Source organism: Heterostelium album (assembly GCF_000004825.1).
Source record: "Heterostelium album PN500 unplaced genomic scaffold PPL_scaffold9, whole genome shotgun sequence".
In the NCBI taxonomy this organism is placed as follows: Eukaryota; Evosea; class Eumycetozoa; order Acytosteliales; family Acytosteliaceae; genus Heterostelium; species Heterostelium album.
In genome coordinates, this window is record NW_008805071.1 from 1,644,240 (window position 1) to 1,672,194 (window position 27,955).

Here is a 27,955-nt window from a genome sequence, read left to right on the forward strand (position 1 = left end):
TCATATGTGTTATTATCAATAAGGGATCCTAAATCTGGAACTCTTCTCCTTTTCTACTTGCGAATCTAGGCATCTCTCTTATTAAGGACTGTTGAAAGGTTTTATGTAAATAATCTCACCAGTAGATTCAATTTAGAAATTTATTCCTTCAGGATGTGGTGCTGAGCAACTAGTCTTTTCAAATACAATGTCGAGAGTCGAATTTTTAGAATTATCTGTGATATCTAGAGTTTTAATATTAGAATCAATAAATATTACCTGAAAACAATTATAAAATAATTTATTTAATTTTTAGAATCTTTTTAGTTATGTACATCTACTACTTTTTAATGAACATCTTGAATTCTTTCAATTTGTTTAATATCTTTATTGTATCTCTTCATCATCAAGGATATATAGGAGAATGCTTTGACTGTTTAGGGTATCGACACTGCCTTAATTAATATTGTTACACTAATATCACTAATCAAAGTATTATATTGAGCAATTGTATTATTATAATAGATATTTATTTACAACATTGTTAGACATTTTCATTCAATATTATTAGGATATTATTTAATAATATGAAAAAAAAAGAAAAGATAGTTATTTTAATTGTTTTGTTGTGATGATTCATTATCGTTATCTGATTGTTGTTGATCTTTTTCGATTGCTATCGACATTGATTTTAAATTCATAATTAACTTGTTGGTCTGATTGATATTCTTGTGTTGCTTCATGAACAACTGATCGTGGAAATACAACGATAAATCATTGCAATAGTTTTGAATCTCAAGTGTTGTATGCTGAACTTGTTTTAGTCTTGGTACCACTTCGTCCAACTATATATTAGGTAGTTTTAAATATATAAAAATAAATTAGTTACTTACTCTTATATAAAAAGTAATGATAGATTAGATAAATAAAACTTACTCTCATTGTAATTGAAAGTATAGAATCTCTTATTGATGCTATATTTGGATCTTCAACCAGTTGAACATTGTTTTGTTGTTGTTGTTGTTGTTGATCTTCAGATGAGGAGGATGTTGTTGTTGTCGTAGTTGTTGTATGTGCAGGTGTAGAAAGTGTTGATAGGAAACTAGAGGTTAGATTCGTTGGTTTACTGTGCATTGGAGTCATCATTACTTGAGGAGGTGGTTTCTTCTTGGCAGTTGAATTCAATGTTGGTGCAGTACGAGTAGATCTTGAAGGTGTCTTTAATATTGATGCATTGAAGTTATTATTATTAATGATATTGCTATTATTACTGCTATTACTATTGTTGTTATTATTATTATTATTATTATTGTTTGTATGCAGATTAAGTTGAGTAAACTCTGTTAATATCGAAGTCCATTGTTGTTCTTCTTTCTTCCAACGATCAATCAACGATGACATTGTTGCAATTCTTCGTTCTACTTCGATCACCTTGACGTTGCGATTGTAGTGTTTCATCGATTCGTTGATTTGTTGTTGAAGAAGGTTCTGCTGTTCCAGTTGCTGTTGCTCGTGAATCTGTTGTTGTAAGACAGCCAGTTGTTGTTGATACTGATGTTGTTGCTGTGATACCAATTGCTGATATTGCTGAACATGCAGTGGACTGTTCTCTTTAATGACATGCTTCTTTGTAATCTCAGAGGTGAACTTCTTACAACATTCTCTCACTTTAAAAACAAAATGAATCAAATGATGAGTAAACTTATATTATAATCAAGTATTGATAAAGATAAATAATAGCTCTGCTACTTACAAAAAGGTTTCAATGTAGAGGATGAAAGTTTAAGTTGTTGATCTAAAATAGGTTTGAGAATCTCAAGGATATCTTTGGTGTCTTTACCAACAAGTATTTTCACAGGTTCTGGTGCTGGAACTGGAGTTGGTTGTAATTGTACGACTTCAGGCTCTGGTTGTTTCATTTGTGGAGTTTTGTTGTGAACAGTCTTAATCTTTTTGGTTGTGGAAACTGGTGTAGTTGCTGGTGTTGATTTCGAAGCAGTTCCTTTTGATTTACTAGCTGGTGTAGTAGTATTTGACTTGTTATTTTTGTTTGGTGTAGTTATATTAATTTGTTCATTTTGTTGTTGTTTTGGTGTTTGTATTTGTTGTTGTTGTTGTTGTTGTTGTTGTTGTTGCTTTGTCTGTGGAGTTTGCATTTGTTGTTGTTGTTGAATATTTACAAATGAATTACCAAATGGAACTTCATTGGAGTCAATCAACGACGATGAAGTCGGTGATGACAACGGACTATTGATTTTGATATTGGTTAACAGATTCGAACTATTCTCTAATAACAACGATGTTGGTGACAATGGAATATTCTTGGAAACAACATTTTGTTCTTGTTGTTCCTGTTGTTCCTGCAAATGTGGTTTTGGTTGTTGTTGTGGTTGTTCATTTTGAATTTCTGTAGAAATTTCCAAATTTGGTGAATTTGTTTCTGTTGTTGTGGCTGTTGCTGTTGTTATAGTAGAGGTTGTTGATGCTGCTGCTGTTGTTGTATTTTCTTCCTCTTTATCTTTTCTCTTTTTAAAATTAATTGTAACTATAAAGTAATATTTATTTTAATTTAATCAAAATATTAATATTTTGTTTGATTTTTTAATAAAACAAAATAAAAAAGACAAAGAATAAAAACATACTCTCTGGAGGTCTTGCAACAGTTTGTCTCCTTTTATAGGTGGAGTTTCTCTTTTTATAGGTCAACATGTTTTTCTTCCTATTTCGTTAAATGTTGTTCTATTTTTCAATCGTGCTATCAAGCTTATTTATAAAGACAAAATATAGTTTATAACTTTAAAATACATAAATTTAAAAAGTATTCTCAAACAAAATTAACTTTAATGTATCTCAGTTCAAATTTGAATTTAAAATTCTTTCAGTTTTGGCGCCAATCACTTTTTCAATCATTTGGCACAATACAAATTTTTTTTCATTTTTTATTTTTATGTTTTTAAAAAATTTATAAAATTATTATTATTAGAATTTTTTAAAAAAAATACATTGTAGTAAAATGATTATTTCTATTTGAAAAACAAGAATGACAAATAATAATGTTTAACTTTTTCATCAAAAAAAACATACAAATACATTTTATGAAATTTTATACAAAACACCTATATGTGCAAAATTTAAACTGGCGTTTTAAGAATATTGTCAACCTTTGTCTTTTGCTTAAAAATAAACAAGTGATTTGACAAAAAAGTTTTCAATCTAAAGTCGACAAAAAAAGATTTTTTTCGATTTCTCCCAATTTGTCAAGATGTGCGACGCATTTAAGTTTGGTTTATACAAAAAATCTTTAAAATGGTTTAATCAAATACCATTAACTATTTTAGAATTTGCACATTCATTTTCGTAAATCGACTATTGTAAAAACAAAAATGAATACTATCTCTTTATTTATTACTTTTCTAGTGTTCCTGCTAGTATCAGGTTCTTCACAAGCGATAACTCAATGTTATTTCGATAAAAATGTTAATTCATGTAAATCTGTAAATGCTCGAATGTATGTATTTTATCTTATAAAATTATTGTTTGTTTTGTTTATCAAAAATAATAATAATTGTTTATACTTTATCACATTATTATTATTAGGCATTGTCCATCGATTGAAGAGTGTTTATCCACTTTCGGAGATTCCTATGGAACCTATGAAGTTATCATTCAAGATGGAAACTATAATAGTGAGGATTGTCCAGGTCTAATCGAAGCTCCAATCTCAATGAACGGTTCTCTAACCTTTAAAACACCAACTGTCGATAAATATGCAAATTTCAATTGTGGAGATGTATGTAAAACTTGGAAACCTTATATTATAAAATATCCAATTAATTAATCTTTTGCCAAATAATTTGGAACACATATAAACTATAGAGTCAATTTATTAGTATTAATTTACAAAATTATATGGTTTTGAATTTTACTAATTTGATTCTATCGGGATCATCACAAGACAGAGGTGGATGTGTTGCGATTTACGTCGGTGATCAAGAAGCCACTGTATACTTTACCAATGTAAAATCGATTCACGGTTGTACCTCGCAAAGGGAGGGTGGATTCCTCTACTCACAGGCAATCCGAAACATTTTTTATAATTCCTATATCGCCAACTGCCAATCTCAATATTCAGATGGTGGAGCTATCCACGCCAACATCACTTATCTCTTCTCCAGTACCTTTGAGAACAATGTGGCTGCACAATCGGGAGGTGTCGCTGCCGGTTCCAAGATCTTTTCTTCCAACTCTAATTTCATTGGCAACAGTGCGCAAGACGGTGGTTGTCTCAGTGCCACCACAGTAATGTCGGTTTTCAATAGCAGCCTAATCTCTAATAGCGCCATTAATACCGGTGGAGCGTTGTATGCCACCTGCTATCTCACCATCGATGTCTCCACCTTTGAAAATTGTTCGGCATCCAATGGAGGAGCTATCTACGTCGAGTCGGGAATGACCATTTTCAACAGCGTTTTCGATAGTAACCAAGCATTGTACGAGGGATCGGGTGGAGCAATCTTCTTTCAGTCACTCGATAACACCTCTATCTCTGTCTTCACAACAAACTTCACCAATAATTGGTCCGGTGGTAAAGGAGGTGTTATATTCATTGACTCTGGTTCGCTCTACTTGCAACAGACTATCTTTAAGAATAACAGTGCAGTCGATTCCGGTGGTATTATCTACGGAGTGAACGGTCCAAATCTTCAAGTTTTCAATATTTTCACTTCTCAATTCAACGATAGTTATTCTGGAAATAATGGTGGTGTAATGGTATGTAGAAATAACAATAATATAATAATAATAATAATATAAACCACTTTAAAGCTTATTAACTTTTTCTAAAAAAAATATAAAGTGTTCAGAGCAAAGATATGAAGATGAGGAAATTGTAATTAATTTGTTGGGATCAACTTTCAATGGTAATACAGCATCGAATTATGCAGGTGGTATCTACTTTGAACAGATGCCACAATCTTTGATTGGTGGTATCTTTTCCAACTCCAAGAGCTCAGAAAAGCTCTCCAGCACTTTTTACTCGAATTCTATTTTACAAGCAGACATTGTAAATGTCACCAATACCGATAGTACTACTCTTTATCAAGTTCCAATCTATATTGAGTCATCTTTTGAATATGTAAGTAACCACCATTATTATTATTATTATAATGACCTATAATATAAATAAATATATTAATTTATTTTTCCCTTTTAAATAAAATAGTGGAAAGCAATTGGTGTACAAGGAGAATGTTACGATGGTTATGCCACAATCGATGAATTTGGTAATGTATTAACTTGTAAATGCTTCCCACCTGCTCAAGGATCAACCTGTCAATTAAATTAATTAAATAAAAATACATATAATTAAAAAATTTCTACAATTTGGCGCTTATTTTTTTTTATTTTTAAAAAAACCTAATTGGGTGAATGATCATTCTGCAGTAACATAGTGAAAATTTAACAAAGTCTACCGATTTTTTTCATCATTTATTATAATTTTATTATCGTAGTTAATTAGTTAGTCGTTTGAAAAGAATGTACAGAGGCATTAATCATAGTAGTGGAGGCGGTAGTTTTCTTCAATTGTTATTAAAGAACAAGAATCTATTGTTTATTACATCGATTGCCACTACCATTACATATTTTATATACAATGTTTTATTTAAAACTAAAAGTATAGATTCATCATCATCATCATCATCAAAACCAACAACAACAACAGAGACAGATTCTGAAAATACAAAAACAACAAATGTAGAACAACAAACAAATATAGATAATAATAATAATAATAATAATAGTAATGTTAAAACAGATATAATAACTTCACCAACAGACAATAATAATAATACAGTAACAAGTCCAAGAACTAAAATAAATATACAATTACAAAAACAAAAGGCATTACCAATCACAAAAGTGAATGACCCAATACAATTACCATATTCTTTGTTAGTCAGTATATTCGAATCACTTTCTTATAAAGACGTACAAAGGTATGATCATTTTAAAGATTGTTTGTTTTAAAAACTATAGTAGCTAATTCATATCAACTTGTTTATTACTACATAGACTCAAAAGTGTAAATAGTTATTGGAACAAAATGTTATGTAAACTAGATAAGATATGGCAAAGATTTATCATTGATAAATGGGGCTTCAGTGCACTACCAACTCCAAAACCTGATATAGAATATGCTAATTTCTTTAAACTAAAATGTTTGTATATTGATTACCATAATTATTAGATCACAAAGCGCTAAATGAACCAGTTTATAATTAATATCCGGTTTTCTTTTATTCTTTTAGATATAGAAGAAAAGAAAAGATTAGGATTTAAACCGGAACAATTTATTATTTCAGTGCATGAGCAATGCTCGGATTTCACTGATCCAGCGCGTTGGAAGATGGAACGAGTTTTCAGTGCTCAAGTGTGGTGGCGAAAGAGATTGCTGGAGGAGTTGCAAGGTCTTACATTGACACGTTTGGAGCTCACTGAGAAGGGTCAGTTTGACACTGGTAGTATTGTCAGTGCCAACAAGAATCAGGTGGTCGGTTCATTCCGATTCATCGACAGCTACGACGCACGCGCCAAATTCGAGTCACACAAATTCCTTGAACTCTCCAACGAGTCGCCATTCACCGGTGAACTCCTCGGCTACTTTAGTTTCACACTGCACTCGTTGGAGAGTGACGAGCTGCAGCAGTTGAACGCCGAGTTTCTCAGAACCATTACATTCCAGACACGTGGAATCATCACCAACTTGAAGAACGAAGTGTCGGCACGCTCCATTCTCTTGGAGACCTGTAAATTGAAACATATTTTTGGCAAGGGTGGAATGAACGATGGCGATTGTCTGCTCGATACCGACCTACAGAGCACCTACATAGTGTCGCTCATCGAAGAGATTCAAAAGTTCCTCGATAACAAGGGAATCGGATACAACAAGGTCGAAGGTGGTGCCAAAGTGAACTTTGTCGACCAAACCAGTCATAATCCAATTAGATACACAGGTCACCTCCCAAGTGAAGCGCTCACTCTCGAACTCCCACTTTGGATCTACAACACAGTGATACTATCCAATCGTCGTTTATGGGGTAGAAGATTAGAATAATAAATAAATAATAATAATATAAAAATTAATTCTTATTTTTAAAAACAAACGAATCTAATCTAAACCAATCAGAACAAACCCATCACCCCTTTTGTTTATTCTATGCAAATCCCAGGATGTTTGATAAAAAAAATATATAGATTTTTCTTTTTTTTATTTTTTGTTTTTTTTTTTAGGGGTCTGTTGTGTGTTGATGATCACTAAATCAAACACATTAGGTTTTTCATTATTTCATTGTATCTGTAAATAAAGATATAAATTTTATATATCTAAAAACAAAATAAACATATGTTAAATAGATTAATAGTAAAAGGATCGAAACTATCATTAAATAGCGGTAGTAGTAGAATTGTATCATCAACATCATCAGCATCAGCAGTTCTTGTAAATAATATTAAACAACAACAACAACAACAACAAAATGGTAGTAGATCATATTCAAGTTCAACTTTTTCAAAGAGTACTGAAGAGAATCAAAACAATTTAAATAGATTCAATGAGCTAAAGGAGCAAATGAAGCAACAATATAGTTCATCATCTGCTGGTTCAGTCGAAGATCAATTGGATATTCAAAACAGTGTTGAAATCAAGGGACTACCTTCGAATGTCACCAAGAACGATATTCAAGACATATTTAAAGGACTTTCGATTGCATCCAATGGTATAAAGATGATTTTCGACGATGAAGAGAACATTGGATTCGCATTGGTCACATTCGACAGTGCTGCCGACAAACTAAAGGCTCTCGAGATTAAGAAACCATGTTTGAAGTCATCGGAGCAGTCCGACATCACAATTGTGCCACTATCATTTAGTAAGACCGATTGGAAAACCATCAGTAAATCTAGTTATATGAATAGAACAGCTGTAACCAATCATCTTTGGCGTTCACGTACACCCATCTTCAACATCAAATCGAAACAAGCACCAAGTAGCACTGTTACACGTCCGATCGTCGACAAGCCACCACAAGACAGCTACACTGAAATCTACCTTCATTTTAGTTCCGACACCACGCTACGTGAGATGTATCTAAGTCCATATGGAAATCTTAGAGTTGGTAGATTCCTTGAAGATCTGGATGCACTTGCAGGAACTGTTGCTTACAAGTATGTTTTTAATAATATTGTTATTATCATCGTTTTTTCATGATTATTAATAATAATTAATTTCTTTTTGTCTACAGACATGCAGAGGATACAACCGAAGAAAAAGTATTTACAATTGTAACTGCATCGGTTGATAGAATTCATTTGTTGAGACCATTGGTACCGGATCGTGATTTCAAGATGGAGGGTATTGTCACATGGGTTGGAAAATCGTCGATGGAAATCGTTATCAAAGCAAGATCGAAAAATAATGAAACTGGTGAATGGGAAGGTGTGTTGGTAGCCTACTTTACAATGGTGGCAAGAGATCCACTGACAAAGCGTGCTGCCTCTGTCAACCGATTGGTACCGACCAACGAGAAAGAACAAAAGCTATTCAACGACGGAATCAGCCATAAGACTTCACGTCTCGATTTTGCAAAGCTCTCGCTTCAGAATGTTCCACCCAACAGCGACGAACTTCAAATCATTCACGATCTCTTTATGCGCTCGAAAGACGACAAATCCAATTTCCACTGGATTCCAATGAAGGATACCTCCCTACAAACTGTAATCCTATGTCAACCACAAGTAAGTAGCAAATAGTAATAGAATAGTAATATTCAACCGAAACCAACACAGACATTTTTATTTATATTAACTTTATCTTTTTAAAGGAAAGAAATATGCATGGTAATATTTTTGGTGGTTATTTAATGAGAAAAGGATTTGAAATTGCATTTACAACTGCTTTCCTTCAATTTAACGAATCGATTCCAACCTTCTTTGGTATGGACGATATTACTTTTGTGTTACCAGTCGATATTGGAAATATTCTCACATTGGACGCCACCGTTGTCTATACAGAGTCTGTCGACAGACTCACCTACGTCCAAGTGGAAGTCGTTGCACATGTATCAAATCCAGTGTCTGGTTCGTCCGAGAAGCACCTGTCCAATGTATTCAACTTTACATTCCTTTGTCGTAATAATAAGGATGCCGATACTGTCAAGCCAAAGAGAATCTTACCACAGTCCTACTCTGAGGCTATGAGATACCTCGCTGGAAAGAGAATCGTAGATAAACAAAAACTTTACTCTCATGATGATATGGAGATTTGGCAGAATTAATTCATTATTCTAAAATAAATATATTTTGAATCTAAAAAAATAATTAGATTTTTAAAAATAGTTCCCGATACAACCAGAAAGGATTACCTGTTCCAATAACATATTTATATTAGAATAAATGATAGTTTTATCACTTTATCGATTATTTATTGTTGAAAAGAGAAATAAAAAAAAAAACAAAAAATAACTCTTGTGAATTTGGTACTATTTTATTATTTCTGATTGAATTGGTTTGTAAATTTATCAATACATGTATTTCTGATTCTTTCACATGTTGCAGGTGTTGCTAAATTAAACCATTCATCTTTGGTTGCCAAACCATCATCACGATCATTTCTAGCATCCATAATGGCATTACGAATGGCAAAGTAAACAGCTGAACCAAGGAAGAGTGGTGGTTCTCCGACACCCTTTGATGAATGGATTGCTTTTGGATTGGGAGCATTACTCAACAATGAAACATTGAATACGATTGGAACATCGTTGAATCCTGGTATTTTATAGGTGGATGGACCTCTGGTGAAAAGATTTCCATTGGGGAAAGTAACGATCTCTTCGAGTGTACACCATCCAACACCCTGAGTGTAGGCACCCTCCACCTGACCGATATCGATTGCCGGATTCAAACTATCACCTACATCCATAATAATATCAGTTCTCAATGTAGTGTAGTCTCCAGTGAGTGTATCGATTTCAACTTCAGAACATGCACATCCATAACTAAAATAGAAATAGAATAAAAGAAATTAATCAATAATAGGTTCGTAAAGCTACAATTGAAAAATAAAAAAATTTATCCCCAACATACTTGAAATAGTTGAATGGTAAACCATCACCAACACCACTGTCCTTGAAGAAATAACCAACGTTTGGTGTAGCATAGAAACCGTTGGCCGAAAGATTGACTCTCTCTGCAAAAGCCAAACCAACCAATTTTTGGAATGGTAAGTTTGGATTTTTCTCTTTGAGGGGTGCCAATCTCGCGTTGATTTGTTGACAGGCATCCAATACAGCCATACCATTCATATCGGAAGAAACTGATGCTGCTGTTGGCGCAGTATTTGCGACCTTATCAGTCGATGTCTCAGAGATGTAAACCTTATCCACTGGAACACCCAACTCCTTGGCAGCAATCTGAATCATCTTTGTATGCAAACCTTGACCCATCTCTGTTCCACCATGAGTCACCAATACAGTTCCATCAGTATAAACATGTACCAATGCACCAGCCTAAATTATTTTAATTCAAAGATATTAGCTCGAACTGTTAAAAGGCTGGAACTGCATCTTCACTTTAAAAAAACAAAATACATACTTGATTCAGTGTTTTAACAGTAAAGGACATACCAAATTTGGTTGGAATGATTGCAATACCTCTCTTCTTCCATTTGTTATTTCTGTTGAACTCCTCAACTTTAGCTAAACGATTGAAATAATCACTCTTTTGTAAGGTTTCATCCCAGATTCTTTGGAGTTGACAGTTCTTAACCTCTTGAAGGTAATGTGTGAACTCTCCCTCTTTATAAAAGTTTAGTTGCTTAAAAAAAAAAAAGATAAACCAAATTAATAAATATATTGTTATAATATTTATTGCTATACTACATACTCTTATTTCAGTGGGTGGTTTCTTCAAATAGTTGGCAATTTTTTCCATCCAAATCTCACAAATGATCATACCTTGTGGACCACCGAAACCTCTGAAAGCAGTGTTTGTTGGCAAGTTGGTCTTACACAAACGACCATTCACTCTAATATTTGGCACCTTATAGGCATTCTCAGAGTGGAACATGGCTCTATCCAATACACCGACACTCAAGTCAAATGAATAACCTGCATCGGCATACAAATCGATATCGGCAGCCATGATCTTACCGTTCTTGTCGAAACCAATCTTGTATTTACCAATGAATGGATGTCTAGTTCCAGTGGTCATCATATCGACATCTCTATCCAACATGATTCTAACTGGATGTCTAAGTTTCTGAGCAGCAACAGCAGCAATACAAGTAGAGAAAATAGATCTAGTTTCTTTACCTCCAAATCCTCCACCCATACGCTTTAACTAAATTAATTAATTAATTATAACACCAATCGTAATTATTAGTAATGAAATAGATTTAAATATAACCAATTTAATAGTCTAAACAAAACTTACTTTTACAACGATTTGATTGGCAGGAACACCAAGAGTTAAAGCCAAAAGGCTTTGTGTCTTTGTTGGATTCTGTGTAGATGAGTAGACCATGAATTCAGAACCTTCACCTGGAATCACCAATGCAGCGTTTGTCTCGAGATAGAAATGCTCTTGTGCACCGACCTTCATTTCACCTTCGATAACATGCTCAGACTCTTCGAAACCTTTGACGATATCACCATTGTTGATGACATGGTGGCAATTCAAGAATGATTTCTCAGCGATAGCTTGTTCGATCGAGGTGACAGCAGGCAACTCCTCGTATTCAATGACAACTGCCTTTGCTGCCTCCAATGCTTGTTGATGAGTTTCGGCAACTGCAACACCAATTGGATAACCAACACAAAGTACAACTGAAGAAGCAAACAACTCTTCATCATAAATGACTGGACCAACTTGATTCACACCTTCAATATCCTTTGCAAAATAGATACCTTTAACACCTGGCATTGATAATGCTTTAGTTGAATCGATATTCCTATTATTATCATTATTATATATTGTCAGAATTAATATCACTAAACAACACTACCATTTCTAAAAAAAACTTACTTAATACGAGCATGTGCTTTAGTTGAAAGAACCATTGCAGCTGAATATGCATTGTGTTTAATATCATCAGTATAGAGTGCTTCACCAGTAACTTGTTTATCTGCTGATTGATGTTTAATTGGCATTGTTACTGGACTCATAAGTCTAGAATTATAAACCATTAATAATTATTATTATTAGTATCAAGATTCAAATTATATTCTAAATATGTTACATAATACAAACGGTTGATATTGATAAGTTTGCTCACCACTTGACATCTCTCTTTGATATTTCTGAATGACCGATTGTTCATTATCTTCAATCTTGTGTTTGACATCATTTGAAACGGAATACAAGTAATTGCTAACTGTCAAGAAGAACTTGAAGAAATAACTTGTGGTCAATGATCTTCTGTATTCAATCATACCACCTGGTGCTCCTTGTTGAAGTGGTAAATCCTATTATATTATTAACCATTGTTAATAACAATTATTTCTAAAGAGGTGTTGTTGTGTAAATAAATAAAATAACTACTTACTTTTTCAAGTGTTTGGTATGCTTTCTCTAGTATTGATCTTTGCCAAACTTGACCTTGAAGTAACTCTTGTGTAGCTGGTGTGGTGACAGCCTTTACGTTCATACCACCATATGCAAGAGTACAGTCTTGTACGACATAGTCGTTCTCGTCATTCTTGGCCAACAATACTCTGAAGCAACAACTGACAATGGCAATATCATCGTCTCTTCTTCTGGATTGCTTGTATGCCTCGATATATTCATTCTCACGTGTATATGGTACAAAGATAGAAGTCAATATTTCATCCGGTTGAATATCTACCACTCTATAAGATTTGAAGAATGAATTTATATTGACTTTTCTTGTTATTCTTTCTCCTCTATCGTTTATGGATACAAGTGTTAAAATTGCACCCTAAAAAAAAAAAAGAAATAAAGAATTAGCAGCTATTAATTTTACTACTACTAAATGCATTATAATTAAATTACATACAGCAGCTAATAATACAGGGTTAATATCAGAGATTGGACTGGCAGTTACGAGATTACCAGCAAGACAAGCTGCATTTCTAATTTGATTTCCGGCAAACCAACGGAATTGTGAAAGCATTGCTTTGAATGTTCCTGTCTTGTATGCTTCAATGTTCTTACATAGATCAACTAAATAATATTTAATATCGGTCAAAGAGATTGTTGAACCTATTTCAATACCATTCTCTGCTTGTGAAATCTATTTAGAATAGAAAAAAAAAAAGGTACATTAATTTCTTATTGATATCAATTCAACAGTCAAAACAACATACTTTTTGAAGTTCTGGAACTTTAGATGGACAAATAATGACTGGATAAACAATATTTCTAAATTTTGTTTCAATTCCAACTTCAGTGTTTCCAACTACAATCTTTGCATTGTTGTGCAATCTCTTTAGATTCAATAGTTCATTAAGAGTGGTTGGTGTATACCAAGTCACTCTATCACCATTGAACTTCAAAGATTCTTGTTTCAAAGTCATCAAAAATGGTGGGAAAATAGGTTCTGACTTTAAATCTAGAGGTTGTGATGGAATCTAATTTTCGAAAATTAATAATCTATTATTAACATTCTCGCATGCTCCATACTTACATGTGTAGATTTAGATTTACAATCACATGGCTTTCCAGTCGATGGACATATATTTTCGGCTGGTTTATCCTTTTGAACACCGTCTGCATATGCAATCTCTGGTAATCTTAATTCCTCAACAGCTGCTGGTTGTTCTTCTTCTACTTTTGGTTGATCAACACCAAACTTGATTTAGTAGTTAGTTGAAGAAAAAATGAAATGAATTGCATTAGTATATTTTGTTTCTATTGTTGTTATTATTATTATTTATAGTACTTGTTTTATCAACATACAGATCTTGCAGCATCTAGGATTGGACGATATCCAGTACATCTACAGAGGTTACCGTCGAAACACTCCTCGATTTCATGTTGAGTGGCATTTGGGTGCGATCTGAGGTAGGAGTAGAGTGCCATGATAATACCAGGTGTGCAGAAACCACATTGTGATCCATGCTGGTCGGAAAGACGTTGTTGCACAGGGTGCATTCCATCCTTTACATTACCAAGTCCCTCAATGGTGGTAACCGCACAACCGGCAACCGAACACAACGGTAACAAACAAGAGTTGATCGATCTGTGAACTATCTTATCCTCTGTCTTCAAGTGATGAGACAACATCACTGTACAAGCTCCACATCCACCTTCACCACATCCCAACTTTGTACCTGTTAAACCTATGTTGTTTTTTTAATAATTATCAATTATTTATATTAAAATTCATTTCATCACTAAAACCAACACAGTTTATCATTACTATAGCTAACTAAATAACATACCAGCATTCGATCTTAAATAAGTAAGTAATGTTAACTCTGGGTTTGGATTATTAATAATAACTTTATTTCCATTTAAAAAGAATATTAATTGATTATTATATGAATTTGGTTCCATATTGATAAACAATCGTTAGGTTTGTAATAATAAATAAAACTAATTTAATTGTTACAACTGAAAAATGTGTTTAGAATGATTTAAAAAATATCACAAAACAATTGTGTTAAAAAAACAAAAATTACAAAATTATTAATTAATTCAAAAAAAAGATTTTTTTGAAAATTTTTGACCTTATTAAATTTCATCTTAATTTTGCTTTTTTTTCAAGTTTTTTATTTAAATTTAATTAGCTTTGATTTTAAATTACTATTTATAGATATGTATTTGCAATGAATAAAAATTAATAATTAGAAATGCAATTACTATTTTAGATATGTTTTATTTTATTTGTACAAATTGTTTTTTTTTTTTGTTTTTTTTTTAATAATAAAAATAGTTTCTTTTTTACAACTAAAAAAAAAAATTGCAAAAAAAAAAAAAAGAATGTGGTTGTGTTGGCTTCGGAGAGTGGAGATAATTTTTGAAAAGGAATAGAATAGATAGTCTTTTATGTTTTTCTTATATTATTATTATTATATTATTATTAATACTACTAGATGGTGTGGTGAATGTGAGTGATAACTTGTTGTTTTTTGATTAGTTTTGTGTTATTTTTAGAGGTTTGTGTTTTGATCTATCTATTCTTTGGCGGCAGGTGCAGGTTTTACAAACTTTGTGAATACCAATTCGGCACCAAACTTTTTACTTTCGTTTCTACGAATGACTACGTATTTCTTGATTTGATCGTTCCAATGTGGCAGTGGGTGTGATTGGGGTGCCTGTGTGATCCAAGGATGCTCCAATGCCATTTTGGCAGTGTAACGCTTGGCTGGATCGACCGTGAGGAAACAGTTGATAAAATGTTTGGCTTCCTTTGAGATGTTCTTCCAATACTGCTCTGGGAAGTCATAGGTGGCTGCCATGATCGATTCAAACAACTTTCGGATGTCGTCGCTATAGAATGGTGGGAATCCACACAACAAAATATAAGAGATAACTCCTACCGACCACATATCTACTGCCTCCGTATAGGCAGTAGGTGTATTGTTTATATTATTCAATACTTCTGGTGCTAATAATAATAATAATAATCAATCAATCACAAACACATTTATATATAGATATTAGATAATGTCGTAACTAACTTTATATTAACAAGTTGAATAAAAACACTTACCAACATATGAAGGAGTACCACAAGTTGTTTTCATAAATACATCGTCCGATAGAATCTTTGAGAGACCAAAGTCAGAGAGTGCAATGGTTAGATCTTGTTCGGATTTCAAAAGAAGATTCTCTGGTTTCAAGTCTCTGTGGACGATACCGATCTTGTGAAGATACTCCAGTGCTTCCAATAGTTGTTTTACAATGATTCTTGCTTCCTTCTCAGAGAATGATTTCTTTTCCATGATCTTATCAAACAATTGACCTCCATTTACAAGTTCCACCACCAAATATATTTTATCTGTAGATTCAAAGTATTCATGCATTCTAACGATATCTATAATTATGGATAATTAGATAGACAATAAGAGATTAGATTCAACAACAAAACTTTGTTTAAAATCGTAATCGATAGTGTTATTGATATACATACTTGGATGATCTATCTTTTTCATAATTTCAATCTCTGTTTGTAAAGCAGCTTTTGAAGATGATTTTCTATCGATAACTTTCATAGCCCATTGCTTCTTTGTTTTCTTTTCTGTCACTAGATATACAATAGAGAAAGCACCTCTATTTTATTTAGATCGATGATAAAAGTTAAAGTCAAAAACCACTGTTTTTCTTTTTTTATTTTTATTTTTTAAGAAAACATCAAAAGTGTACTACTAACCTTCCTAATTCCTTGTGTAATTCATAATCTGAGAAAGGCATTTTTATTCAAATACTGAATGAAATAGTTTAATAATATGTGTTGTCTTTTGTTGTTGTTGTTGAAAATAAATAAATAATAAATAAATAATAAATAAATAGCAATCAATAATTAACCAATACTCAAAACCAAGACCAAATTTGTTGTTTGAAATTCTTTAAAAATTATTTAAAAATAAAAATAAAAAATCAAATCAAAAAAATCAGAACCCACGCAAGCAGTGTCTTAAAAAACACTTCAAAAAAAAAAGAAAAATCAAACTAAAATTGTTATTGAAAAAAAGTTTTGAGAAATGGTGACTTTTTAGAAAAGCAAACACAAAACGGAAAATGAATGAAATTCTGCAAATCAAAGATATCTTGGGGGAATGTATTTCGATCGATTAAAATCGTCGTCATACGCAGGGAACAATAACAACAAGTCTTTGGTTAAAGTCTAGTCCAGACAAAGATTTGCCAAGTTTTTTTTTTTTGATCATCAAAATCAAATCAATTATATTATTTAAATAAAAGTTTATTATTTTTGTTTATTGAACTATTTGCTGAACTAATCTTTGGAATCTGGCTCTATAGCTCGAAGGGTCAATTGCAGAGAGTTGTGACTAAAAATGGAAAAAAAAAAAAAAAAAACAAAATATTAGTAAATCTTTGAGATGATGATTAACATCAACCAACAAACACAACAAGTAGTCTACTTACAGAATCGTGAACCAATGATTTAAACATATTTTCATATTTCTTTTTATAATTCCACGTGGTCAATGTATCCTATTTATGTGAGTATTGTTGTTGTTGTTGTATGTGTTAGTTAAAAAAGAAATAAAAAAGTAAAGTAATAGCATTTATGTATAACTTACAATAATTGCAATGAAATAAACTTCTTTCTTATCGGATGAAAGAATACCACCGTAGTGTTGTTGGAATAGAGAGGTGGCGGATTTCTTCTTGAAGAAACCTTCGTCGAGAATGTCGAATATGTCTTTGGAGAGTATGTCGTCGCTGGCCAGTGCGATTGGCGAGTACTCGTCGACACGGTGAACACCGACCAGTAGACTGTAGTCACAGATGTTGTGTGACTCCAACAGCTTGGTGTCGTGCTCTATCTGCTCCATGAGTGGTGCCTTAAACTCTGGTCCGATGTTCAAGGTACGCTTGAAATCCAAATCCTTAAGCGAGACATCGGCAATCATACCTTCGTTCTCACCCTCTTGCAACTCGACATGTCTTCCAATGGTCGAACCCTTCAAGTCATACTTCTCATGTATCGGCAGTGGTGTAAAGAATAGATTATTCATTACGATAAATCTTAAATCTCTATTCTTTGTTGTCATACTAATGATTCAAACAATTTTAGTTAGTAATGTTTGTTTGTTTGTAATCTAATTTAGTTTTACTATTACTTACTTGTAACAACCAAGTGTTTTCGAAATTAAACTATTTGGATACTTTAGAATATGTTGTACATAGGATGGAAGTATCGATTTCAAAACAAACTCTTCGTTGGGAGGTATGGTTTTGAGTAAGTATCTTCCTTCGTTCGATCTAAAGAACATTGAACCACTTCTACCACTAGTGACAACCTCACAAACATGTGATAGATTGCCAAGCAGCAGATTACCAAATATCTTTTCTGGACCAAGTGAGAACATAAAGTGCATTGGATCGATATCCAACTTGTCTCTAATCTTTTTGAATGGAAACGGTGAGAAATCTTTAAACAACCATCCATTACTATATAACAATAACAATAACAATAGTATTTAGAATTAGTATTTATATGATATTATTAACAACAACAACTACTCTATATATAATTATAAATATGATTTACAACATACTATTTAAATTCAACTACAACATCATAATCCTTTTGTTTTAAAGATCTGTTGGTTAGAGTCATTGTCTCACCGATAGCTCTTCTAATACCAATCATAATGTACTGCATTGTCTCCCAATTCTCGTGACCAAGAGTGATCTCTTTGCCTTCGAAACTCATCCATTTCGATACTTGAGTGTGTTGCTCTTTGGTGTTGTCATCCAATTCCACCAGACCAAGACTCTGCACAAAGTTACAGTGTTTCATCATAGAATCTCTATAGTCTTCATAATAGATTCTACCTTCCATATTAATCTCTGTAGAGTATTTCTTTTCTTTTTTAATATTATCATTATTATTATTACTATTATTATTATTATTATTATTATTTGTATCAGGTAATACTTTTGTTAATAATGTATTATTAATATTTGTGTATTGACTGTTGTTAATACTATTATTTAAACTATTGATGTAGATCTCTGTGTTGGTTGGCAGTGACTGTGAGGTGACCAATGGTTTGTTGAGCATCGTTCGAATGCACGAACTTCTAAGTCTGCCACAGGATTGGTCAGATGTAGAGTGTTCGATGTCGTCAGTTGTGGCAGCAGCAGCTATCTCTCGTTCGATCTTGGCAATCTCAATACTTGAAGATTGTGATGGTAGTGACGACGACATCACACTACTAGCGATATTAGTATCGATAGGTGACTCTGATATCGATCCCATCGATGAATAAGGTGTACTATTATTGGAATGATTATCATCTTTAAGTTGAACAAAAGACATAGCTGATGTTGCTGTACTATTATCACTTTTACTATTACTATTACTATTACATTCATTATTATTATTTTCATTATTATTGCTATCATTATTACACTCATTATTATTATTATTATCATTGTTATTATTATTGTTATTATTATTATTATTATCATCTGTACGATGTACACCAATCTTTGAATCTACAGATAAACTTTTAACAAGTTTACCATATTTGAGTGCTTTTGAGAATGGAGGAGATGGTTTCTTAATCTCTTCTTTTAGTTCTTTATATACAATACTGGGTGGGAATATATACTGAATGAGTGTATCAGGCTTGATGGAATTGATCTTTAGATTACCAAGTGATTGATAGATCGATTGTAACACTTGTTTCAATTCACCAACCGTAATATATCCTCTATTATTTCTATCTAACATTTGAAAAGCAACTAATAAACATATCGAACAAATCATATTAGTTAACCACTGTATCTATCTTTTATAAATAACAACTTACAAAATATTTGTTCTTCTTGTGAAGAGTTTTGTAATACAGATACGCCATGTAGGAAATCCTTCAAATCCATTTTTCCATCATGGTTCGAATCGAATGCTTGAAATAGTATTTCCGAGAGTAACTCACTGTCATTGATTAACGATCCCAAACACTCACCAAACTCCTTCTTATATATACATCCATGCTGTTCTTTATCTAATGTATTGAATTGATTATATAAACTTTCCAATCTTTTTCTATTAACTAATATAATATTTGTATAGTTAATCAATTGAATTAGTAAATATATATTGTTAAAAGTAGCATTAATTAAAGAAACTACTTACTTGATTGTTTATGTAATGGTTTATCATTATGATGTTTACTGGTAGAAAGGAATTGATCTACGGTATCTGAATTGGCATGATCTTTATTGTTCATTTGTCTGGCGACATCACAAGATTCAGTGAGAGTAGCTCTCTTCTTGCATTTCGGATGTACACAGTAGCCACACACCTCACATGCAAATCCCTGTCGTCTCAAACCCCACAAGAAATAACCACACAATGAACACCATGTAGGTCCTCTAAAATCTATCAATACAAACATATGTGGATAAAAGTTTTCTAAAAATAAAAAAAAGATGATCATAGTTAATTATACTTATACATATACATATATAGATAGATATAAAAATTTATACTTACGATGATTAATCTTTAATTTATCATTCTTTTCTTTTAATTTCTGTTCTAATTTATCATTTTGTAATTGTTTAATACATTCTATATCTAAACTACTCATACTCATACTATTATCTCTATCTACATTATTATTATTATTATTATTACTATCACTATTATTATTATTGTTATTGTTATTTAAATAATTATTAACTATTGAATTTGATTCAATTTCAACTTCATCTTCATATTCGTTGTAGTCGAATGGATCTAGTGACTTGGAGAAACCAGAGAGGAAGAAGAATAGATCGCTTTGACCTGTCTTGCGTGCAGCATCTAGCGAGTTACCGGTGGCGCCACCCAAGTTGCAATCGGAGCCATTCTCAACGAGGTGTGTCACTATCTGTTTGTGTCGACCGATCACCGCGAAATACAGTGGTGTTTCACCACGGACATTCTGTATGTTCAGATTGGCTTTGTGTTCGATGAGGAAGTTCAACACCTGCAGCGAACCAAAGAATGCCGCTCTGTGAAGTGCTGTCTCACCGCGTATCGTCTTGGCATCGATTGGCGTGCCTTTGTCAAGCAGCAGCTGGAGAATCTGTAGGAATTTTACGGATTGTGCCTTCTCGAACGAGTGTCGCGCCAAATAGTGGAGTGGCAGCGTGCCGTCCTTGGAGATTGAGAGCACCGCTGCATTGCCCTGTTCTATCAGCAGGTGACAGATGTCGAGATTGCCCGCGTACGAAGCAAAGTGTAGCGGTGACCAGCCCTGGACGTCTTTGATATTGACATCGGCGCGCTTGTCCAGTAGATACTTTATCAGTGCGATATCCATCTTCTCGACGGCGATGTGTATCGGTCGCATTCCGGTGCGTTCGTCTGCCCACTCTACCCATTCGTCGTCCTCATATTTCTTGGCGTAGGTACGCTCCAAGATGGTGATAGGATCGATATGATACAATGCCTTGAACAACGTCGCTATTCTACGTTGATTTCCAAGTTTAATCGATGACTTTTCGTTTGCTTCGTTCATTGTTGATACAATCGCCATATTCGATGGCATTACAAAGTTATATGATGATGAAATAGATAGATTGTTAAATGAGTTATTTGGTGATGATGATGATGATGATGATTCGTGTTGTTCGTTTGTTGTTGTTGTTGTTGTAAAGGATGTTGTTGTTGTTGGTGATGAAGATGGTTGCGGTACTGTTATCGCTGAATCACCAGATAGTTTCAATCTCTTACTATTCAACTCTTCGAGTTTCGCCATCTTCTTTGCGAGTTTCTTCATGAGATTCAGCAGATAACTCTCTGAGAACTGTGATAGACCTGTCTTTTCCACTTTATCTTGATAGACAGCTATAATAATCTCCCAATTGCCAACGATATCCTCTCTGGTCGATGAAAATGCAATCTGATAACCATTGTTATTGCAACCTTCGATCATCATCAGTATTCTGTATTTCTCAGTCCACCAAATCGGTCCATTATATTTCTGTAACACAAATGTCGGTGTCACAAACTCTTCGAACGTCGACCAAAACAACCAATTACCTGCCAACACAGGTGAATTGATAGTCATTTTCTATATATAAACTTCTTTGTGAAAATAAATAAAAAAAATATTAAATTGTACAACTAAACTAATCTATTTTCTCTCTCTTTTATTTTTGTTAATATATATTAATGTATTAATAAATAAATATAAATAGATAATAAATAATATAAATAAATAAATAAACAAACTTAATTATTTAATTACTTTTTTAAATTAAGTTGATGCAAAAAATAAAAAATAAAAACAATCAATAAAGCAAAAATAATTATTAAAAACCACTTTTTTCTCAATTTTTATTTGCTTTTCCAAGCTTGCCTAAATCCAACGCGATCTTTAGATTTTTTTTTTTTTGTTTTATCGTGATATTTTATTTTCAAAACAAAGTTTTTTGTTTTTGTTGCATGATGTCACCTGTTTTGTATAGATCACTCAGTTTACACTTTAAGAAAAATCTATAAATGGGGGATTCCTTCAAAAAAAAAAAAAAGCCAATTTCCATCGAATTCGATTCTAATTCGGTAAAACACATTGTTTGAAGAGTGGTGAACATCTATGTTGGTTCTCGGCTGTCAGTGTCATATACCAACTCTCTAGTATCGCTAGATCATCTGAATTTCCACAACTTATTTGTAACAATGTCATAGCTGTATTCATTTTGAATTCAAAGTCAACTAAAAACAACAATTGTTTTTTTTTTTTTTAAAAAAATATAAAGTTAGAATAAATTAAATTATTATAAATTATTAGTAATTTTAGTACTTACATTCCGATGATAAGATTTGACGAATTGTATTCTTTATATCAGAGATACCTTGTAGTTCTGTAGTGTCAGAGTTGAGTAAGACGTGGCTGAATGCTACGGTTCCGAGTGTTTGTATCATTTGACATGATATTACACTGTTGGTGATGCCACCGAGATATCTCCATAGTCTAGTAGCAATGAATTGATTGAATGTCCATACCCAGCCCAAATAAACAGATAAAAGTTCAATACATTTCAGAATGACAAAGACTGTACTTTGTTCAGAGTCACCCACCGCTATATCAAATTTAATCATCAATTCGTTGGTATACTGATCTATTACAATCTTGTTATTGTTATTATTCGAATTCAAATGATTATATAGATCCTATATGTTATTGAAAAAAAAATAAAAAGTTAGTTTGTTAAATAAAAAGAAAATCGTTGAATTACTTACTTTTGAAGAACTATCACTTAAATTTGACAATAATAATTGATTTAAACAACATGATATAGTTTGAACTAGTTCATCTAATAAATATTAATTAAATTAGTATTAGTATTGGATTCGATTTAGTATTATAATCGAATGATATATTATATTACTTACTATTTACATTGAAAATGGTTGGGATTACTTGATAAATGGCTTTAAAATAACCAATAGAGTTTAATGATTTTAATTGTAAAAGATCATACATTAGTGTAATGATAGGTGACAAGTCATTATTTACTCTACACAAAACAGTGAAAATATAACTATATTATATTAAATTAGATTAGTAAACAATTAATTAATAAAAATATATAGATATTGCAACTTACCATAGATAAAAAGAAGTTGGTTGATCAACCGAAGAAGAAGAGTTATCTACATTTTTGTTATCTTTGATTGATTTTAATAGGTTCGAAACCAACAGTCCGTTCAAATACTTGTTAAATTCATTCTTAAAGTTAAATTGCTAATTAAATAAAAGAAACCGTTAGTTAAAAGAGTAATGGTTAATTTGATAGTTAGGTTTGTTACTACTACTTACTTTAAAAATAGATGTATATGATAGGTTAAGTTGATTTATGAAAATGATAAGTTGATTCGATTGTTTGGTGAGTGAAAAAGTGGTCGATGATGATGTTGATTGTTTATCGGGTGTTTGTTGAGTGAATTGATGAATGATATCTACAATAAGTGTCTTTGACAGTTGAATCTTTGTTTCTGCAGATATGCTTTGATTTTGTTTACAATTGTATCTGGATTGCAGTGTGTCTATCGCTTGGTTGGCTGTGATCTCGAAAGAAACAACACTCTGTAAAATCTGTTTGATAGACTTGACATCCAAATCTGTAGAATCTAAAATTCCTAGTTTTCTCATTGGTAGTAACGAAGCTTGGTTTGTTTCGGGTGGTGCAATTAGCTGTAGCTTTCCAAATAGACTAGATTTGCTAACTCCCACTGGGTTTACTATTGTATTTTCGACAATAGTCGGTACACTTCCACTAACACTATTATTACTGACTGCTGCAACCTTATTACTACTTGGCAGAGGTGTTGGTGGTATTGTCTTGGATTTAGTTGGTGATTCTTTGGGTTGTGCTTTCGATTTCTTTGTTGATTCTTTGATTGGTGTCTTTGGTGTAGTTTTAGTGTCTTTGGTAGTTGTTGTCTTTGGTGTAGGAGTTGGAGTAATTGGAGTTGGAGATACTGTTGGAATATGAGTTGGTAGGGTTTTGGTGGTGATTGTATTTGATATATCTTTGGTTGGGTTAGCAACAACAATTGGAGTGGATTCAATTGGTGGAACTGTTGTGGTGGTGGTGGTGGTGGGTGGCGAAATTGGAGTTTGAGTTATTGTTGGTGTTGATGTGTTTTGTGATGATAAAGTCTCTAAACGTTTGAGTGATAGAGTTGATTCAGGTGGTTTCGATGCCGATTTCTTTGGTAGAATTCGTTTTGGTTTGCTTGGACGTGTTGAATCTCCATTGGCATTCGATTCAGTAAGCCATGGTAGTTCATTCTCAATTGATTTGGAGATATTTGCTTGGGGACTGTCACTGCTAACTCTTGATTTGTTGGTGGTGTTGTTGTTATTTGTTTCAATTTGAGGTTGTGATTGTTCTGGTGGTGTTGGTATTGGATTGTGTGGAATTGCAAATGAACTTGTTATAACATTCTCTGTTTGAATTGGCAATGGTGGTGTTGAAACTGATTTTTGAACTAAATCCAATATCTGTTTGGGAATTGGTGTGGTGCTTGAAATAGATTTTATTGGTGATGTGACTGATTTTATTTGATTATTATTATTGTTGCTATTGTTGTTATCTGATTTTCTATGCCATGGTAATACTGTGTCTTTTGATGTAGATGACGATGAAGATGATGTGATTGTGTCTGACTCTTTTCGAAATGGTTGTTTAGTATTGACTTTGATTTGATTCATTTCGATTTCCATTGGTGTGGTTGTAGAGCTATGTTGTAAATTATTATTATTTAGATTATTTGATGGTAATGATTGTTCTGTTTCTGTTATTGTTGTTGTTGCTATTGAAGGTGTTTTGAAAAGTGGTATCTTAAAGTTTGACGGTTGGCATTGTATTGTTGGTGATAATGATAGTGGTGATGCTGATGCTGCAGATGCTGCTTTCAAAGGTGATGATTTCAAGGGAGAACGATCTTTCTTTGGTGATTGGCTATTACCACTATGATATCTATCTATAAATATTACACCAGGTGATATAGGTGAATCAATTGGTGCATCCATTATATTTAAATATTTAATACTACTACAACTATTACTATTGCTATTACTATTATCACTACTATCATTATTATCATTATTATTATTATCACTGTTGTTGTCGTTACTCTTATCGTTGTTTTTGTTATTATTATTATTGTTGTTGTTTTCTAATGCAATAGATTGTGTATCATTGTTTGTATCTGGACTATTATTCTTGTGAGTTTGGTTGGTTGTATCAGTTGACTCTACGATGTCTGGTATTAATTCTACGTCTGGTTTATGGTTGTAAGTTTCAAAATTCATTGTATCATTATCAATGCTGACATCTAAACTGCTGTCATCTTTAACAGAAACTGATGAATCTGACATCGGTGTATCACCACTGTTGGTGGTCTCGGCGGCAGGTAAGCCATCAATCTCCATTCCTTCATTTACTTCATCGATCTTTTCCAGTCCTTCTTTCAAATCAAGTTGCAACTGATCATCATCATCATCATCATTATTACTCTCTTCAATTGTTGGTATTGAACATTCTAAAGTATTTGTTGTTATAGTTTTTGAATCATTTGAAGTTGTGTTTGTTTGACTATTATTATTATTATTATTATTTACAATTATATCATCATTATTATCATCATCTTCTTCTATTGTTGTTTTGGTTGTTGTTGTTGATGTTGAATCTATTTCAAAAGTACGTAGTGGATGCTCTTCAAATTTGATATCGTCATCTGAATAGTCATGAGATTGCTCCATCTTGTTGAATAGCATGGGTGGAGCCACCACTCTCACAACAGAAACAGCAACAGGCTCTGTATCTCTATGTTCTTCAAACTCGATATCGTCGTCATCATCAACAGACTCTGCCACTTTGTCCTGTATAACTAAATCATCACTAACTTGTTTATCTACATTTGTTTCTACTGTTTCTATTTCCTTTACATTATTACTATTTTTATTACTATTTATACTATTATTTTTACTATTATTAATATGATCATCATCATTGATATCTGCATCTATTATGGATGTAGTTGTTGATTCTTCATCTTCTATTTCTGTATTTGTACTTATATTCGTTGTTGTTGTGGTAGCTGTATTTGTATTTGTTGTGGTAGTTGTAGTGGTAGTAGTCGAAGTTATTGGTAAAAATGGTTGATAGTCGTCATCCACTTCAAAACCAGAACCACCAAAACTTTCTTGAAAATCTAAATCATCCACACCCATATCTGTATCTACATTATTATTATTCTTATTATTATTACTATTTTTATGATTGTTGTCATTACTATTGTCATTAATATCATTATCGTTATTATCAATTTCATCAATAGATGAATCTAATGAATGATCTATATCCTCTGTACCATTATTAACGAATAGCTCTTGATCTAAATCCAATACTTCACTATCGGAATTGACAGATTGTTGCTGCTGTTTCGTCTTTGAAGATCTACCACGTTTACCAGCAGGTGCAGAGGAAGCGGTGCTGCTACCATTACCACTAGCAGTACCACCAGATAGTTGTAACATATTACTTTGTTTCTGAAAATGTATTACTTGTGTCTTTAGTTTCTCGTTATCCTTCTTGAGATCGACGAATCGTTTCTTGAGATCCAGCAGCTTCTCGAGCTTCTTTGATTGTTTCTCGTTGTTCTCCTTGTGTGTATAGTAGTCGGTAATCTTTGCCTGTAGTTGCTGATTGAGTGCCTCCAACGAACCGATGACCAACTTCTTCTGTTCAAGTTCGCTCCTCAGAGATTTCAACTCTTTCTCCGAACGCTCGACACTGTCTCTCAGCGGTAGATGATTGTTAATCTCATTCTCCAGCTGTGATTTCAGCGACTCTGATTCCTTCCTTTCGAATGCCAACTGTTGTATCAATTTTTGTTTCTCTTTTTCCAACTCACTATATCCACTGACATTGCCTTTGCCACTGCCATTTAATAAACTACCATTATTACTTGAATTTAAATTTACAATATTATTATTATCACTGCTTGAATTTAATGATTTCAATCTATTCAACTCTTGTTGTAATTGTTTATAGTTTGTTTGTAACGATTTATATTTATGAATGAGTGTATTCGTTGCTATTATCTTTGATTTCAATGTTTCATAATTACTGCTATTACTATTATTATTATTATTATTATTTATACCATTATTTGAATTTTTTAAATCATTATTATTATTATTATTACTACTACTACTACTACTACTATTATTATTAGTTTTCATTGTATTACTAGTGGTGGTAATGAGTAGTTACACATAACTAGTTTTTAAAAATTATTATTTAAATTTAAATTAAAAAAAAAAAAAAAACGACACTTTCGAAAATTTATGAATGGAAATTGTTTTGAGGGCGCCACTTGTAAAGATATTTAAAATAAAAATATTAATAATAATTTGTACTAAAAATAAATATTTTTGAAGAAATATAAATTTATATATCTTGTCTATAAAACACTTTATAAAAATTATTTTTTTAATTTTTTGATTCTATATTTTTAACATTTAAATAAAATTCAATTAAAAATTTAAGAACAAAATCCCTAAGTCTTTGTACTATTATTATACAATATTTATTTTGTTTTAAAAAAATTTTACAGATTTGGATAAAAAGATAAATATATTATTATATATATTCAATAAAGTTTTAGTTGATTTTTCTTTTTTAATTAATATTATTCCATTTTTTCAAAATGGAGATTTAATTCTTTTTTTTATTAATTGTGTCTTTT

At 32.3% G+C, this 27,955-nt stretch overlaps 10 protein-coding genes across 10 annotated transcripts; 3 read left to right on the plus strand and 7 right to left on the minus strand.

Annotated features, from left to right (window-relative positions):
* Positions 1–132: 132 nt before the first annotated feature.
* On the minus strand, positions 133–531 carry PPL_09158 (uncharacterized protein; the record flags this gene model as incomplete). The annotated part of the gene is made up of 2 exons (XM_020579955.1): positions 133–258; positions 517–531. 2 exons carry the CDS (start codon positions 529–531, stop codon positions 133–135), a joined length of 141 nt encoding a protein of 46 aa, XP_020430630.1.
* A 62-nt stretch (positions 532–593) lies between these two features.
* PPL_09159 (uncharacterized protein) lies at positions 594–2,688 on the minus strand (the record flags this gene model as incomplete). Its single annotated transcript, XM_020579956.1, has 4 exons — positions 594–824; positions 916–1,646; positions 1,733–2,524; positions 2,622–2,688. 4 exons carry the CDS (start codon positions 2,686–2,688, stop codon positions 594–596), a joined length of 1,821 nt encoding a protein of 606 aa, XP_020430631.1.
* Positions 2,689–3,362: 674 nt separating this feature from the next.
* On the plus strand, positions 3,363–5,323 carry PPL_09160 (uncharacterized protein; the record flags this gene model as incomplete). The annotated part of the gene is made up of 5 exons (XM_020579957.1): positions 3,363–3,487; positions 3,577–3,769; positions 3,856–4,749; positions 4,835–5,113; positions 5,201–5,323. 5 exons carry the CDS (start codon positions 3,363–3,365, stop codon positions 5,321–5,323), a joined length of 1,614 nt encoding a protein of 537 aa, XP_020430632.1.
* A 191-nt stretch (positions 5,324–5,514) lies between these two features.
* PPL_09161 (F-box protein) lies at positions 5,515–7,093 on the plus strand (the record flags this gene model as incomplete). Its single annotated transcript, XM_020579958.1, has 3 exons — positions 5,515–5,975; positions 6,052–6,197; positions 6,288–7,093. The coding sequence occupies 3 exons, from the start codon at positions 5,515–5,517 to the stop codon at positions 7,091–7,093; spliced, it is 1,413 nt and encodes a 470-aa protein (XP_020430633.1).
* Positions 7,094–7,381: 288 nt separating this feature from the next.
* On the plus strand, positions 7,382–9,311 carry PPL_09162 (RNA-binding region RNP-1 domain-containing protein; the record flags this gene model as incomplete). Its single annotated transcript, XM_020579959.1, has 3 exons — positions 7,382–8,202; positions 8,280–8,772; positions 8,859–9,311. 3 exons carry the CDS (start codon positions 7,382–7,384, stop codon positions 9,309–9,311), a joined length of 1,767 nt encoding a protein of 588 aa, XP_020430634.1.
* A 212-nt stretch (positions 9,312–9,523) lies between these two features.
* On the minus strand, positions 9,524–14,550 carry xdh (xanthine dehydrogenase; the record flags this gene model as incomplete). The annotated part of the gene is made up of 13 exons (XM_020579960.1): positions 9,524–10,031; positions 10,120–10,541; positions 10,627–10,848; positions 10,918–11,367; positions 11,467–11,983; positions 12,058–12,201; positions 12,283–12,497; positions 12,578–12,970; positions 13,049–13,285; positions 13,359–13,622; positions 13,679–13,843; positions 13,951–14,333; positions 14,436–14,550. 13 exons carry the CDS (start codon positions 14,548–14,550, stop codon positions 9,524–9,526), a joined length of 4,035 nt encoding a protein of 1,344 aa, XP_020430635.1.
* A 620-nt stretch (positions 14,551–15,170) lies between these two features.
* Positions 15,171–16,410, minus strand: PPL_09164 (serine/threonine-protein kinase; the record flags this gene model as incomplete). The annotated part of the gene is made up of 4 exons (XM_020579961.1): positions 15,171–15,604; positions 15,710–16,033; positions 16,130–16,269; positions 16,370–16,410. 4 exons carry the CDS (start codon positions 16,408–16,410, stop codon positions 15,171–15,173), a joined length of 939 nt encoding a protein of 312 aa, XP_020430636.1.
* A 524-nt stretch (positions 16,411–16,934) lies between these two features.
* PIPkinA (ankyrin repeat-containing protein) lies at positions 16,935–20,626 on the minus strand (the record flags this gene model as incomplete). The annotated part of the gene is made up of 10 exons (XM_020579962.1): positions 16,935–17,009; positions 17,107–17,175; positions 17,265–17,739; positions 17,812–18,138; positions 18,246–19,440; positions 19,509–19,604; positions 19,686–19,751; positions 19,835–20,113; positions 20,195–20,569; positions 20,605–20,626. 10 exons carry the CDS (start codon positions 20,624–20,626, stop codon positions 16,935–16,937), a joined length of 2,979 nt encoding a protein of 992 aa, XP_020430637.1.
* A 125-nt stretch (positions 20,627–20,751) lies between these two features.
* On the minus strand, positions 20,752–21,758 carry PPL_09166 (uncharacterized protein; the record flags this gene model as incomplete). Its single annotated transcript, XM_020579963.1, has 2 exons — positions 20,752–20,950; positions 20,989–21,758. 2 exons carry the CDS (start codon positions 21,756–21,758, stop codon positions 20,752–20,754), a joined length of 969 nt encoding a protein of 322 aa, XP_020430638.1.
* Positions 21,759–22,244: 486 nt separating this feature from the next.
* PPL_09167 (coiled-coil domain-containing protein) lies at positions 22,245–27,449 on the minus strand (the record flags this gene model as incomplete). The annotated part of the gene is made up of 6 exons (XM_020579964.1): positions 22,245–22,405; positions 22,498–22,864; positions 22,934–23,007; positions 23,087–23,235; positions 23,302–23,438; positions 23,514–27,449. The coding sequence occupies 6 exons, from the start codon at positions 27,447–27,449 to the stop codon at positions 22,245–22,247; spliced, it is 4,824 nt and encodes a 1,607-aa protein (XP_020430639.1).
* Positions 27,450–27,955: the final 506 nt, after the last annotated feature.